General features: G+C 49.6%; 1 protein-coding gene across 2 annotated transcripts in view; it reads right to left on the reverse strand.

The window, feature by feature from the left end:
• The window catches only part of IGF1R (insulin like growth factor 1 receptor), a 307,717-nt gene that overhangs the window by 37,093 nt on the left and 253,915 nt on the right, over window positions 1–16,709 (reverse strand). For both annotated transcript variants that reach the window (XM_078448958.2, XM_078448959.2), the window contains exons 8-14: window positions 16,194–16,432; window positions 13,574–13,741; window positions 13,206–13,410; window positions 7,743–8,026; window positions 5,886–6,022; window positions 5,228–5,387; window positions 297–399 (exon numbers count right to left, since the gene is read on the reverse strand). In XM_078448958.2, coding sequence (XP_078305084.1) covers window positions 297–399; window positions 5,228–5,387; window positions 5,886–6,022; window positions 7,743–8,026; window positions 13,206–13,410; window positions 13,574–13,741; window positions 16,194–16,432 — 1,296 coding nt within the window. The remainder of the gene's footprint in view (window positions 1–296; window positions 400–5,227; window positions 5,388–5,885; window positions 6,023–7,742; window positions 8,027–13,205; window positions 13,411–13,573; window positions 13,742–16,193; window positions 16,433–16,709) is intronic.

A 16,709-nucleotide genomic window follows, 5' to 3' on the forward strand; every position in this document is an offset into this window, starting at 1 on the left:
TCTACTGGATAGAAAAGGCTGGGACACTGGGTTTGGAAAATCTCTGCATAAGCAGCGGTATCTGAGGGTGCAACCAGCAAGGGGACAAACCCTACCGGCCCGAGATATATTTTCTGTTGTCACTGACTCGTTAGGAAACGTTCCCTTTTCCTGTGAAGAGCACTGATTGGAAAATCAGGTTTCCCGACCCATGGGGTATTTCCTCAAAATCCTCAAATCGCGTACCTGAACTCAGGTTCAAATCATCAGAGCGCACAGCCACAAAAAGTGTCTGAGCTTTTCCCGGAGGCTCTCACCTTTTTCTGTGGAAGACGTACAACATGATAACCAGTCCCCCCACTATCAGCAGGACGGCAACAGGCAGAGCGATGATCAGGTGGATGAAATTTTCATATGTTACTGCCGAGACAAGGGAAATGATAAAATATCACTGGGTGAACAAGCTGGTCCTCTTTTTTTTTTTTTTTAAGCTGGAAATATGAAAAAAAAAAATCCCCCAAAATTCCTTGACTGCCCTATCACAAACTAGGAATTCTGAAGGTAAATGGTATTGGATAGGACACAGCAAAAACCCCGGAGTTATCTGGGGGGCAGTGGGGGTGGAGATAAAGTAAGTGTGTACTGAGGAGTATAGTCATTTTTGAAGTACAGTGTATTCCCGGGGCACCCGGGTGTTGAGCTCAAGTGGTTAAGCGTCTGACTTTGGCTCAGGTCATGATCTCATGGTTTGTGAGTTTGAAGCTCCACATCAGGCTCTCTGCTGTCAGTACAGAGCCTGCTTCAGATCTTCTGTCCCCCTCTCTCTGCCCTTCCCCCACTCATGTGCTATCTTTCGACTAAAAATAAGTAAATATTTTTTTAAAAAGTACAGTGTATTCTGAAATAATAGTTCAAATGGTGGGCTCAAGTGAAATAATATTTGTATGCAATTCAATGACTGTTAATGTATACATACATATACGTATACATACATATATATATAAATAAATTTGCTAAAATAAAATGAATAGAGTTTTACATAAATAGTGCTCAAGTGGTACTGATGCTTGTTTTTATTTAAGAAGAATTTTTTTTAATGTTTATTTTTGAGAGAGAGAGAGAGAGAGAGAGAGAGAGAGAGAGAGAGAGAATGCAAGCCGGGGAGGGGCACAGAGAGAAAGACACAGAATCCGAAGCAGGCTCCAGGTTCTGAGCTGTCAGTACACAGCCCGATGTGGGGCTTGAACCCACGAACTATAAGATCATGACCTGAACTGAAGTCGGATGCTTAACCAACTGAGCCACCCAGGTGCCCCCTTTTTTTCCCCTAAGATAATTTTTTCAAATGTTTATTTATTTTGAGAGAAAGAGACAGAGAAAGTGCGTGTGTGTGAGCAGGAGGGGGGTAGAGAGAAAGGGAGAGACAGAATCCCAGGCAGGCTCCTCACTGTCAGTGCAGAGACCAACTCGGGGCTGGCTCCCATGAACTGTGAGATCATGACCTGAGCTGAAGTCAAGAGTCAGACATTTGACTGAGCCACCTGGGTGCCTTGAACTTTACCTGTTAAGACAGTTTCACAGACAATTAAAAAGAAAACAAAAAACAAAACAAAAAACCCCCCCAAAAACCACAACTAACTCGATGGCACCCCTTGCCGAAATTGCTCTGAATTCTCCCTAAATGTTTGGGTCTAATTACAAGCTTGACCGAAACACCTGCTCCCCACTGTCACCAGCCCTCATATGACAGGAGCCAGGCTGGACACTGGGGATGCTGACGCATGCTCTGGAAGATTCTCCTGGATGCGGGAGATGAGTGTGTCCACAGGTAGCACAAGAGCCGAAAAAAGTGGGCTACACACACTGCAGGGATGCAGAGAGGAAGGGAGAGGCGAGAAGGGAGCCAGGGGAAGCCTTCCAAGTGCAGAGGAACGGCTGGAAAGGATACTGGAGACTGGTTTCCAAGGGGCCTGTTCAAGCTGAGCAGTTTGAACCTCATTCTGCAGACGAAAGGCAGCCAGTGTGAGCTCTCAGGCCCCGCAGTGAACCGATCAGATGTGCGTCTGGAGAGATGGCTGTGCGTGAGGCCAGCCTGCAGCGGGCTGGCAGCATGGAGGAGGCACTGCGGGTCCTGGAGGGGCTGGGCCAGGGGGCAGGGACCTTGGTTTGTGCTGCGTTATCTAGCCCAGACCTCACAAAGAGACCACTGGTCCTTTTCTATAGAAGAAGACTCCCAGAGGTGACCTGAACTCCCCAAGGGTCACACAGGGAGCAGGTAAGCCATGGTCCTGGGATTGGGAGGGTACACGCTTCCTGTACCCACAGCTCAGAGCTGCCCCAAAAAGCAAGCACCTGAAGTGGTGGCAACGGGGGTTGGATTTCAGTCGCACACGAGAGGCTAAATCAGTGTGACAGGGGGCGGGGGGTGGGGGTTGCTGAATGAGAAGTGGGTGGCTGGGGAGAAAGAAAAGGTGGGGAATGGCTGTAACGGTCCAGGCTTGGGTGGGGCATGGATTATGGTGCCACTCACTGACCTTGGGAACAGAGGCCAGAGAGATACTCTGAGGGTAGCAGCTGTGATTTTGGTTTGAGTTTGAGGTACGCGGGCAGGGGAGGGGCAGACAGAGAGGGAGACACAGAACCCGAAGCAGGCTCCAGGCTCTGAGCTGTCAGCACAGAGCCTGACGCGGGGCTTGAACTCACAACAGTGAGACCATGACCTGAGCCAAAGTTGGATGCTTAACTGACTGAGCCACCCAGGAGCCCCAAGCTATTGTGCTTTTAAAATTAAAGACATTTTGGGGGCATCTGGGTGGCTCAGTCGGGTGAGTGTCCGACTCTTGATTTCAGCTCATGATCCCGAGGTCATGGAATTGAGCCTGGTGTTGGGCTCTGCGCTGAGCATGGAGCCTGCTTAAGATTCTCTCTCTCTCTCTGCCCCCCTCCCCCTGCTCATGCTCTCTCTAAAATAAAAAAAAAGTTAAAGACATTTTTTATCAGATAGCTCTCAGAAATGGATTCAGTCTCCTGCATTTTCCAATTCTTGAAAATACTCTCAAGTTATCACTGCCTTTGGGAAGCCAGTAGGGTTTTAGTTTTTCTTCCTGAGGACTATTTCTTATATTTGTATCACTGATACTACCGGTCAGGCTGTACCGTGTTCTTTCTGAGTCCCACATTTCAACGGGGACGTGGACAAACGGGAACACAGCCAGAGAAGAACAAAATGATTAGACGGGTAGAAAATTGGTCTCTGAGACTGGGGCTACAAGAAAGGGCCAAAAGACCAGAGATTATTTAGTCTGGAGAAGAAAAGTCTGGAGAGTAATTTAATAGTTTTCAAGCACATGAAGGGCTCCTTAAAGGACAGCAGTTGCCAGAAAGCCTTTTTGTAAACCTTCTGTCTCCTCTGAGGATTAAACAGGAGGAAGAGACACTGCACTAGGACAGGAGAGTCTTGTCTGACATGAGGACAAACCTCCCAGCAGCAAAGCAGGCATGCAGATTTAATTTTCCTGCAGTAGATGTCAACTTCTGCTGGAAAGAGTCCATCAGAGGGACTCCTGGTTTCCAGTGGGAACCTAGCACTCACAGGGTTAAAGATGGGGTAGCCATGGCACAGAGGGCCTCGACTTCTCTGAAGGTAAGTCAGAGCTGCTATTTCAAAGGTCGTAGCCTGATGCTCGACCGACCCCTAAACCGAGGCTCTTGTTCCTAAGGGATGAGGAGAGGGGAGGGGAGAAGAGGAAGCTAGATGCTACTCTAGACAGAACTATGGTGAAGGTTCTAGCACTGGACCGGGTGGCACAGGCACACTGGTAAGAGCAGGGTAAGTGGACCCCATGGGGAGTTCAGACTACTTTAGTTGATGGAATAACCTGCCTCAGCTGTTTACCCCTAAAACTTGAACTCAGGCACAGGGCCAGGCTCATAAAAATGCTACCTTGAGGTCTGCAGTTCTATTCACTCCATTCTTCTTCTGATATTTGTACTATTAGGATTTTCAAATACCTGTCTTTGGCTATTAGGCACTAACCAGGTGGACTGCCGGAATGGCTGAAGTCCAGAACTTAAAAACTCGGGGCGCCTGAGTGGCGTCCAACTTTGGCTCAGGTCATGATCTCATGGCTTATAAGTTCAAGCCCCGCATGGGGCTCTGTGCTGACAGCTCAGAGCCCAGAACCTATTTTAGATTCTGTGTCTCCCTCTCTCTCTGCCTGTCTTCCGCTCGCCCTCTGTCTGTCAAAAATAAATAAAACATTAAAAAATTAAAAAAAAATAAAAATAAAAACCTCAGACAGCAAATCAGGGCAGCACAGAGGTGGATACTAGGAGGGACCAGGGAGGTGGGGACCATCCACTGGACCCAAAAGTAGCACCAGTAAGCAAGGTGGGTCTGTGCTTCCATGTGGGGCAGTAAGGAGCAGTGTTATGCCAAATTTGACCCCAATAACTGAACGTGAAATAATCTTAAAAAAAAACCGGGTTCCTAATTAGAAAGAGAAACTCAATATGGAAATGATAAGGAATATTTATGTCACCACAGAAAATACTGCATTTTCTTGGCGAACCAACCATAGGGCCCTTGGTGTACCTACACATTTTACAAAACTCAGTTTTAAAATCTGAAATCCTTGTCTAGAACGGCCTTCTAAGAATTCTGTCTTGTCAACGGTTTGAGCATAAAATCACAACATGGCCCAGTCTGGGTGCCAGCCGGCGAACACTGGGCACATTCTGCATGTGTTTGTGCTTTCAAAGTACATCTGTAGTTTACTGGCAGGCAGGGAAGGGGACAAGGCCTGTGATGCTACCACAAGGACTCCTCTCCTGAACAGGCTGGCCTGGAGGCCCCCAGATTTCTGTCACCCTTTAGGATTCGAAGTCCTGAATCTGAGACCTAACTAGCAGCCCTAACTGGACAAGGGGCAGAATGGTCAACTCAGCACTTTGTAAAAATGCTTTGGACATTAAACACGTTGGAAGCAAAGGCCCCCTCAAAAGGCCTCCCTGGAAAGGGGCTCTGACCCTCTCCCTGCCCCACAAGAGAGGTAGGAACCCTCAACAGCGGCGGCAGCCCAGCTGGAGCTCCCAAACGAGTTGCTGGCAGAAGCACGACCCTTCTGAGATGTGCCCAACTCGGCTCCAACATGGAATCAGAAAGTCAGAGGGCCCGACAGCCCAGGCTTCCCTGGTCCCGGCCCAGCCTGCTTTTGGGGTTCCCAGCTACTCCCTCCGCAAGCCTTACTTTTGGCGGGGACGTAGAAGAACACAGGATCCGTCCACGACCCATTTCCAGAGAGAGAGGTGGCCTGGATCCGGGCCGTATAGTTCCCCGGGTTGAGCCGGTTAAGCTTGGCGCCTCCATACTTCCGGTACTCCTGTCTGGATACACATTCCCGCTGATCCTGGGGGAAAAAAACATAGGTGCCAACTCCCCACGAGCACGTGAGAAATGGGTGCCTCTTGCTACCCAGTGTCTCACATCCCACCCAACAGTGATCCCGATGTGCAAGAACAGGAAAGGAACCCAGTGTTGAATGGCCGTCTTCCAGTGACCATACACACACCCAAGTTCTAAACGAACTTTTCTTTCTTTCTTTCTTTGTAATCAAAAAGAGCTGCAGAAAGATTAAGGGTTACTGAAACCAATCTATTCTGTGCCAGAAGATCGCTTTCTGCAAGGGGGATAGTTTCTTAAGGGCGAAAACAAGCCCACCTCCTCGCATATTCTGAGTGCTCTGGGCAGAGTGCGGGGCAGCAGAAAGACCTAAATCCTCGCTGACTTGTCTCTGTGGGTTATGGGGTTAAGTCCTTGGCTAACCAGGAGGCGACCTGTGCCATCGACTGGAATGGAAGCATCGACTGGAATGGACCGCAGGTACAGACCACCGCCCCACGCTTACCTCGATTTGTGATCCATATTTTATTTCATACATTAGAATCAGTCCATTGGGATTCTCAGGTTCCGGCCACTTTAAAAAGATGGAGTTTTCAGGCCTTGACTCCCAGGTCACCGGCCCAGGAATGTCGTCTGCTCCTTCTGCACAACAATTTAAACAAGCGAGAAAGTCAGATTCGGGTACCCCTCGGTGGGGGTGGGGTGGAGGCTAACCTAAGAATCCCCTCCCCCCAGGCTGTGCCTGCAGGGCTGAGGGCGGTGGCCACACAGGTTCCTCCGAAGCTGGGTGCTCATACATCACACTGGGTTTGGAACCCAAGCAATCTAATGACCTGTGGGGCTCAAGATGCCACGGTCCCTTCCCTCCCCTCAGACTCCCCGCCCCCCAAAAAAAGCCTGCTATCTCGGGAGAAAGGAACCTATGCGATGCTGCAGAACAGAAGCAGCATCAAAAAGGCGCCTTGCACGCCTGGGTGGCTCAGTCGGTTAAGCGTCCGACTTCGGCTCAGGTCACGATCTCGCAGTATGTGAGTTGGAGCCCCGCGTTGGGCTCTGTGCTGACTGCTCAGAGCCTGGAGCCTGTTTCAGATTCTGTGTCTCCCTCTCTCTCTGACCCTCCCCCGTTCGTGCTCTGTCTCTCTCTGTCTCAAAAATAAATAAACGTTAAAAAAAAATATTAAAAAAAAAAAAAAAGCGCCTTGCAAGCAGAGGAGGCAGCAGCAAGCCTCCAGGCCGCGATGCGGAACCTTCCGAGTCTGCATCTGCACACGGCAAACACATCTTTTTTATGCGGGCATGAAGGACGGCCCGCAAGCCGGGCCTGTTGAGGAAGCCGCTGGGAAGCTCGTGCTGGGACCCAGCCCTCACAGCCACCATCAACTCGTCCAGCCGCCAGGGAAGGCTGGGCGTTTGCTCTCTTGCTAAAGCAGTAAGGCAAGTGGTGAGCAGGAGTCACTGCAAGTTACAGCTGGCGAGGGCTCTGAGAAATGAGCTGCTCTGGGGCTCTCCTGGAAGGGTGGGGAAACTGAGGCCAGGGAGGCTGACAGCTGCTTCGAGACGTGCTGCATGTGAGCCCCAGGACTGGGCCCCCCTGCTAGACTCCAGTACTTCTGGGCTCCTTCTACCACCTGCTGTCCTGGCAGGAAAGAGAACTGGGCAGTTCACCTCTCCTTTTTTAAGAAACTTATTTACCTATTTTGAGAGAGAAATGCAGAAAGAGAAAATCCCAAGCAGGCTCTGTACTGTCAGTGCAGAGCCGGACATGGGGCTCAATCTCATGAACTGTGAGATTAAGACCTGAGCCGAAATCAAGAGTCAGATGCGTAACTGACTGAGCCATCCAGGCGCCCCCTGTCCTTAAAGATGGATGGCAGTCTGAGTAACAGGCAGCTTCTAACTTCCAAGGGGAACACAAAGACCAAATAGGAGGACTAAAGGCTACTCCAGCGGTTGACCTTGAGAAGCGACAGTCACTCTGAGTCAAGGCAGTTAACTGATTCCACCGGACCCCAGAACTCAGGAGGGACCGCGCAAATTTCCCTGTGCACAGATGGGGAAAAGGGCCGCGGGAATGCACGAGGCACCAAGGGGGAGGAAGAGAGTTGACCCTGAAGGGAGCTCCCTGTTCCTGAGTACTTTGTATAGACAGGCTGGGATGGAGGCGATGTCATTAGGAGCAGACAGACTCCCTTCCCTGAGCTCCTGGTCTACCATGCTTGCCTACATGACCACCGTTCTTTAATGAGCAGGATGGAGACTAAGGGTCATCGCCCGGGGTGTTCGACTCTGTGTCCACAAAACACAGGCTTCTCCACTGGGCTGTGAGTGAGTCAGGAGCGGGGCGAGTCGGATCACACTGTACCTGCAGGCATGGTTCTTGCAAAGACAAAGTTGGAGGCGCTGCAGCCCAGCTTCTCAGCCTCGTGGTTACAGCTGTGGATGTCAATGCGGTACAAAGTGAAAGGCCGGAGGTTGGAGATCACAGTTCTCTCCTTGTTATCCACTCTGCTCTCAAAGAAAGGGTATTCTGTCTCGAGCTCTTCGGGGTCTGTGATATTATAGGTGTCTGCCACCGTGATGTTCCTGCTTCGGCTGGACATGGTGGTGTTGGTGACTTGTGTGACATCTCTCCGCTTCCTTTCAGGTCTGTCAGGAAGAGAGAAACTTGGCTGGTAAGTGCTTCTGCCTCTTTGGTCCTTTCTATGACTTGGGTTAGAGTACCGGAAAGAAAAGAAAAATCTTCACTTTGGATGAAAGGAACTATTCAGCCCCTTTGGATGAGAACCAACAAGTAATATGGGGATTTCCTCCGTTATTTATTTTGCTTTCTCTACTCTGCAAACCTCAGAATCGGCACACAAACTGCCCCCCTGGCTCCCAGAGTAGTGACTCAACTGTACCTAGAGGCAAACAAAGGTCTCAGCCATTCCTGGCTCTGCAGTATCCTGGCTGTTTCATCACAATGTCCATGTTCCTTGGTCCACAGACCTTATGGTTAAACATTAACAGTGACCAACTTGCTGGCCACACCAAGGTTTATTAGGGGGTGAGGTGGGAGGGGGCAGAGGGGGTTCAAAGGCCTGTGGTGGTAGCTTCGCCGGCTCCCTTTGACTGTGGAAATAAAGATACCAGGCAGCGAGCCCTTGCTTGGACCCCCTGACCCTTCCCTCTGGGGCTCCCGCTGAACCCCCCTTTCCTCTGAGACTCCATTGTCTCTATTTCTCACACTCCTGGAGGTCTTTCCAGCCTGGTTTTGCCTCCCACTCAGCAGTGACCTCCTATGGCCTCTCCAAGGCTCTGCTTTAACAGGGGCAGAGTCACCGCCATGGACTTGACTAGGGCTTAGAACAACAGCTACACAAAGCACAGGACAGCAAAAGACAAATCAAAAGAAAAGAATGTCTACACCCCAAAGGGCAGACAAACGGTCCAAGCAGCTGGCGTTGCAGGGTGGGGGGGGGGGTGGTATGAAAAAAATGGTTTTGGGCTCTCCCAAGAAACCTTAGTGTTTATTTTTGAGAAAGAGAGAGAGAGAGAGAGAGAGAGAGAGAGAGAGAGAGAGAGAGAAAGAGAGAGAAAGAGAGAGAGGGAGGGAGGGAGGGAGGGTCAGGCAGAGAGAGAGGGGGACACAGAATCTGAGGCAGGCTCCAGGCTCTGAGCTGTCAGCCAGAACAAAACACGGGGCTCATGAGCCACAAGATTATGCCCTGAGCTGAAGTGGGACGCTTAGCTGACTGAGCCACCCAGGCACCCCTCCCCCAAAAAGCCTTAAAAAGAAGCTCCTAGCGTTTACAGGAACCAACAGCAACAGAACATGAAAGTAAACACCCAGACAAGAAACAGCCACCCTCAGGTCAGCCACCGGAAACGGTGGGGAAGAGGGTGCTGTCCGTTCCATACGGAGGCTGTCAGCAGGCATCACTTATCCTGTGCACGGGCAAAGGGCGGGGAGCAAACAGAACAAATCTCATCTGGAAGAAAACTAAGAGTCCAAGGCAAGGAGAAAGAACAGAAGACAGGAATGCTCATCAGTTCTCATGTAGGGGAGAAAGCGGAAGGCCCACAGGGAGACAGGGCACCTGGGAAGCCATTCATGCTCTCACTGCCATGCAGCAGGCTTCCTGTGGGTCCTTATTTGCCATGAAGTGAAAAACTTGGAAAGGAAAAGCAGGGCGCTTGGGGAAAGGGCCTCTGGCTCCCCAGTCCGCCCGGCCCAAATGCCATCACCACTCTTGTGCAGTGACCCACTAGGCCCCACCCAAACACGAACTGTTCAACCCAGATAGACTCCTTCCGCCAGGCAGAGAACCGCGGGGTCAGGCCGTGTACTCATGGCCCCACTGCATTTACTTTCATAATACTGGGGGAGGAAAGATTAGGAAACGAGGCGGATAATCTCCTGTCCTCACAACCTGCATACCAGCCAACCTTCCTGGAACAGAAGCACACAAGAAACTACGTTAATTACTAGGGAGACCTTTTTTGAACCTACCAGAACTAACGTCCTACATTCTCTTCAAAACCAATGCAACACATAAAACCAACACAACACCCAATTACATCTGTAAGAAAGAAGTTGCCTGGGCTTAATCCACTGCAAATAATCCTGTGCCCAAACCCCTCCTGCAGCCCATCCCCATTTACCTGGGATTACACCATGAAGTTCAGTCAAGCTGATTTCTAAACACCACACTTTTGGAGACTGCAGAGCTCTTACTAATGGCACTAAGTTAGGGACTGGGGGAAGGGAGGCCACATGGGACATTATCAGGAAGACAAGGTATGGCACAAGCAGAATGGCATGCCCATGATTCTTTGTAAACAGCCACATTTCCAAATGGTGTGACCGACAGCATCACCGTCTGCTTTCCAAACCACTCCCACTCCATCACGTAACCTACTCCATTGGAAAATCTTTCACTCTTCAACACCTGCCAACGTTTACTACTGAAACCCAACTATGTGATTTAAAAAATGAAGGCAGGGGAGCCTGGGTGGCTCAGTTGGTTAAGCATCTGACTCTTGATCTCAGCTCAGGTTGTGATCTCGTGGTTCGTGGGTTCAAGCCTGGAGTCAGGCTCTGTGGTGATGGCACAGAGCCTGCTTGGGATTCTGTCTCTCCTTCTCTCTATCCCTCCCCTGATCATGTTCCCACTCTCTCTCAAAATAAATAAATAAACTTTAAAAAAAAAAATGAAGGCAGTGGTCAATAAAAGGCATTCACCACCGAATACTGACTCCAGAAAGCACTTTATAAACTCTATTGTCCATTCTACTTCAAACCTTCAAACCATACGGGACACACTGGACAATATGTAACATACTAAATCTAACTTGACTGGTTTTAGCACCCCCCCCACCCCCACCCAATAGATTGTTCTTAGAATGAATTAAAAGAAATAAAAATCATCTTTGGATAATTTAGTTCTAAAACAGAAAACCTTCCCTGATGATTCAGTCATTCTGCCACACAGACTATTCCTTCTACCCGAATTCTATTGCAAATTGTGTGGACATCAGATTTATGCCCTCGGGAGGAGGCATTAAAAAAAAAAATGAAGTTCTTATAAATTGGGGCTGCTCACCAAAAGCAAATATGGTATTTATATTCCTCCTATGAGAAGACAGACTAGCAGGTCAGAGTTGTCCTAGGAGAGAGAGAATGTCAGGGTGCAGGCATTCATCAGGGGGAATCCGGCACGGGAGAAACTTAGTTTTGAATTCAACAACACAAGCACGATGCATTAATCGTTTCTGTGTCAACCACAACTCTGCTTTCACATTGCCCGATCTTGTGTTTCACATCTAATGAGGGGGAAAAAAAAAAACTACTGCCTTGAAACTACAAACTGAAAGCTCGGGGCCCTTTAGCAAAACTTTCCCAAAGCCTGGACTCACAACCTGAGCTTCTGGCAGGTCAGTGGGACAGCAACATAGCCGATAGCTTTTGCTGGAGAATAAACAAGAGAACTCCTGCCCAGCCTGTTTGGGACACTCTCAATTCACCCTCTTCTGTGTCCACAGGAAGGGACACTAGCTGAGCCTCTGCTGGCATGGGGGAGATGGCCCATGTTGAGAGGCAATGTCACCAAGGGCAGGAACCCTGGTGTGTGGCAAGAGGGGGCCAGCTCCCAAATAGACTGTTAATTAATTAGGCTGCTGGAGAAGTCGCTAAGCCTGAATTCGAGTTTCTCATCTTTGAGCTCCTCAAACGTTCTTATTCTTGGAACTACGCGTGACATACAGACAACGTGGATTAGCACCTGAACCGCAGCCCCATAATCTACCAGGCAAATCGGAGCATCTGCAGCGGGGCGGGTCAAGAGGACCCACCGTGGGCTCTCACAACTCCCTAGAGGGCACAGGAGGGACAGACAGCCACTAAGCGACGAAGGGCTTCCTTCTGAAAAGGAAAGGATGCCTGCACTCTAAAAGGTCTTTATTTCATATTTTCATGATTTTTCAAAGCAAGATGGCTATCTTTGACTATTACACAAACATTAGGAAGGTCACTTGACAGAGAAAATCACTGTAAAAGCAACTTTATTGACACAACCTAAGTAAGCCTTTAAGGGCAAGGTAATTACAGAATAAACAGAAGCCACAGGCTTCTGGTGCCTCTCAGGGTCGGTGGCAGGAAGAACAGTGATCTGAGAACATGCTTGGCAGGGGGCTGGAGGCTGGGGCACTATGGGGACCGAGGAACCTGCAGCTCACAGGAGCAGCACTGGTCTGAATCCAGTTTCAATGTCCACATTTCAGGCAGGAGGCAAACTCCACTTTATGATCTTCTTAAAAATTTCTTTTAATGTTTATTTATTTTTGAGAAAGAGAGGAGAGAGTGAGGAGAGACACAGAAAGAGACAGAGAGAGAGAGACAGAGAGGGACAGAATGAGTGGGGGAGGGGCAGAGAGTGAGGGAGAGGGTCCGAAGCAGGTTCTATGCTGTCAGCACAGAGCCCGACATGGGGCTTGAACTCACAAACCGTGGGATCATGGCCTGAGCCGAGGTTGAACGCTCAACCGATTAAGCCACCCAGGTACCCCCACACTATAAACTTTCAGGAGAAAGAGGGAGACGAGGACCACTACTCTGTTTCCGTCTCTTTCACAGACATCACAGGGCTACCCTGCTGGACTCCCCTCCACTTTTTTTATACCATTTTTTAGTGTGGTAAAATAAAATTGTTAAAAAAAAACCCAAATTTTTCATTTTTTAATGGTTATTTATTTTTGAAAGAGAGAGACACACAGCCAGTGGGGGGAGCAGGGAGGGGAGGCAGAGGATCCCTAGCAGGCTCCACGTTGATAGCAGAGAGCCCGATGCAGGGGCTCGAACTCATGAACGACCTGAGCTGAAGTCAGACGCTTAACCGACTAAGCCACCCAGGCGCCCTCGTGAAGTTGGACCCCTTTCAAAGCTCACTCTGGTTTTCTGCCTCTTGAGTCACTCCTCCTTAGCCAGGCTCAAGAGGCAGCAGGGAGAAGTGGGATGGGCCAGAGGGGCTCTCCCCTACGCCTTGCAGAGTGCCCTTCCCTGTCCCCACAGCCAAGGGAGCCCATCTGCCCTCTGCGGGAGGCTGTGTGGCTGAGGCAGCGGCATCATCACGCAAACGGCCCCCGACAGCCTGAGCCCTCGGCCCCCTCCCCTTCCCTCCAGGGCGACCCGGCTTCCACAGGCCCTCCACTCAACCAAATGGACACCTTGCTTTGTTGTTTCCCCCTTGACGGCTCTGGGGTTCTGCAAACCACCCCGCTGGAGAGAAAGCAACAGAACCCGCCTGGGGAGCGCCAGCCTGGGGACGTTTTCGAAGGACGCCGGTACCTGGGCACAAAGATGGAGTTGTGCAGGAAGTTCTCGAAGACTTTGCGGTACTCAGCCTCCTCCTTCTCCGCCTGCTTCTCGGCCTCGGTTTTGGGGCAGGCACAGCAAGGCCCCTTCTCTCCGCCGCACACTTCGGTCTTGGGGTTCTCGGTCACCTCCTCGACGTCAATTGTGCCATCGGCATACTTCCTGATGGGGATTTTGTCTGCTCGGGAGAGAGAAGGCCAACAGGAGCGGAAATGAAAGCCAAGTCACAGATGTTGGTGGCTGTCAGCGCCTTTAATGGAGAATGGAGCCAGCTTCACGGGGTCGCTCAGACGACGGGGGCTGGGCTGCGGGTCCCCCCACCCTCCACCCTCCGTCCTCACCTTTGGAGCAGTAGTTGTGGCGGTAAAGGTAGCTGTCCTGGGGCTGCCGCTGCCACCTCACGATGTAGTAACTCAGGTTGCCGTTGGGCAGGGACGGCGGGTTCCACTTCACGATGAGCTGAGAAGAGGAGTTTGATGCCGAAAGAACATCCAGGGGAATGGAAGGAACTGGAAAGAGGAACAAAGGCCGTCAGGAACTCACCGCAAACCAACCAGAAGCCGTGGGGGTGGCCCAGAGAAGGAGAGGGCGCGGACGCGTGACATGAAAACAGAACCCTGTTTTGAAATTGTATGAATTTAAACGCCATTGCTTCTCTGTACGGTCTCTATCCTCAGGTCACCTCTGTGGAAACAAACAGGGCCGAGCTGCAAATGGAGACAGGGTTGTGGGGGCCACACCAGGGTTACAGTGGGTGACTTCGAATCTAATTGGAGCACCGTGTCTTTCTCATGGCTTGCAACTGCCATTCTCCAAAGTGTTGGACTCTGGCAGTTTTGTAAGAGGTGAAACGGACTGACTTACCTTTCATCTGAGATTTTGGAGCTCTGATAAACATGGCAAGATGCCAAAATGAGAGAGGAAGTAGGAAACGGCTGGAGTGTGTGTGAGAAGCGTGAAGATAGAGGGCCCGCACGTCTCTCAATTCTATAACCACATTCAGTGGAATGACTGAGACAGGAGTAGGAGAAGCAGTCTGCAAACTCAAATACACACAGAGCCCTGACTGCAAACATCGGACTGTTATCAGCCAAAGAACATCGATTTATAGGCAAAGCATAATAATCTGGTAAAGTTTTATTTACTATTGTCTCCCAAACCCAAACCCAAACCCAAACCCAAACCCAAACCCAAACTCAGAGATGTCTTGTGTATGAAGGGCAAATGCATCCCAGGACCACTAAAATCTTACTTTCCTTGGGTTCACAAGAAAACACCAATTTTCATGGGTTTTCCCAAGTGCAAGAGAACTCTCTACTGTATGTCACTTAAACAACATGGTCATCCAAGCCGCTTTAAAATTTCAAAGGGGCAAAGACCTTACGGGTACTTCAAAGCCCGTAATATGATACACAAGGTTCTGAACACCTGTCTGGAATGATGCTTTGGGGAAAAGTCGTGACTAGTGCCAGGAGAAACATAACCACTGAATGCTCAGCCATTTTCAGGTTTCCAAAATCAAGTATTTCAAGAAAAAACAGCTTACCCCAGATGTTTCAATGATAAGTGTCACAAAAAAGCAGAGGCAAAGGACCAGGTTTCCCCTCTGTCCCTACCATTTGTAAGGACAGGGGCCAAAATGTAGGGAAGTGGCTCAATTTGTATGGTGCTTAGTTTTCCATCTATGGGGAAAGGGAATAGGTTTCTTAAGTATTTGTCATAATGAGGAAAGATTCTTATTTTTCCCGAGCTGTCCACGATAAATGACTTCCAAACCTTAAGAAGAATAACTTGTTTTGTTGCCTTTGAATCTCTGCCACACTGCCCCACACCCAGGATCAGAAGCCTGTGCCAGACTTATTTCTCTAAACACTTCAGGGTCTGTGACATGATTGCGACCCCTTACGAGATCCTAGAGATGGAGCAGGGGAAGGGAGGAGAAAGCAGGCAATGCATGAGCCAAAGGTCTTCCCCATCAATGCTTTCCCTCACCCTCTCTGCCATTTCAGCATATTTTGTGCTACCTTATGGGTGTTTTAAAAAACAGCTCCCATCCAAGAATATGTATCATTGTCTTTAGAAATGATGTGCATTTTCCTACTTCAAAGCCGGTTTTATATGCTTGGCTAAAATGCACAAACGTTTCCTTTCATTACTTCCAGATCCTGGAGTTGAGAAATGAGGTGGTTAAGGAAATGAAGACAAAGAAAGGAGGAGCATTTTCACCAGTGAATACTTGGAATGTTCACAACATACTCTGTCTGACGTTTTCCAAATTTTATCTACCTCCTTGGAACCCTTGTCCCTACAGAATGAAGACAAAAAACCAACGAGCCATGTGAAAGTCCCGGAACACCAAATCAGCATGGAGGTTCAACTATGAAAATAAACAAGAGGGGGTGCCTGGGTGGTTCAGTTAGTTGAGCGTCTGAGTCCTGACTTCAGCTCGGGTCACCATCTTGTGGTTTGTGGGATCGAGCCCTGCATTGGGCTCTGCACTGACAGCGTGGAGCCTGCTTGGGATTCTCTCTCTCTCCCTGTCTTTCTGCCCTTCCCCTGCTCGCTCTCTCTCTCTCTCTCTCTCTCTCAAAATAAACTTAAAAAAAAAAAAAAAAAGGGAAAATAAACAAGAAGGGTAAGCTATAGGGGGTTGGATCCTGGCTGGGTCGTCCAAAAAAACCAAGCCAGCACCCTGGAGGACCTGGGCTCACCGGCACAGGGCAGGTGAGTGATGGAAGGCACTACTGAATCCGAAAAATGGACCAGAGGAGCCTAGGGTTTTGGGACCAGGAAAAGAAAGGATACAGCATTATCTATTGATAAGAAAGGCACATAAAAGACATACTGGTCCAAGGTAGAGAAAAACTATAGGCACGCTCGTTGCTGGTCTGCTGACCGGTTCCTGTGATAAACAAGCACAGTGAGCTCATGAAAAATGTGGGATGGATGGTGCATGGATACCTGAAGCATTGGTGCGAATGTACAAGATTTCACTCTTGGCCCCGCGGATATGGTCATTCTCCACCATGGTGAGGGTCACCGCCTTGACGTAAACAGCATACTGCGTCCAAGGCTTTAGTCCATGCAGTAAAATGCCAGGCTCGACGTCCTTGTTGGGAGGGAGGTCCACATCTACCATGTTCCAGCTGTTGGAGCCACAGGCATCCTGGCCATCATACTCCGTGACGTTTTTAAAAGGTCTGAAAGATAACGGGTGAAGCTCAGAGAAAGGTTTCGGTCCCTGCCATCGAGGCGCTCAGAAGCCTTGCCCAGGGGCCGAGTATGTCACCCTTTCTGTAACAGGAATTCTAAATAAAATAATCAATCGGATTTTTATAGAAGAAGAAAATGAAGCAACTGGTCCCAGGTTTCACCGTGGTTACAAACACCCGATAGAACTGCAGCCGCTGCCTCAGGAAGGGTAAGTTCTAATTGTTACTGGGATTGCAGACACTGCTCCCTAAGAATATATGCAAA

Source organism: Panthera onca, chromosome B3 (assembly GCF_046562875.1).
Source record: "Panthera onca isolate mPanOnc1 chromosome B3, mPanOnc1 haplotype 2, whole genome shotgun sequence".
In the NCBI taxonomy this organism is placed as follows: Eukaryota; Metazoa; Chordata; class Mammalia; order Carnivora; family Felidae; genus Panthera; species Panthera onca.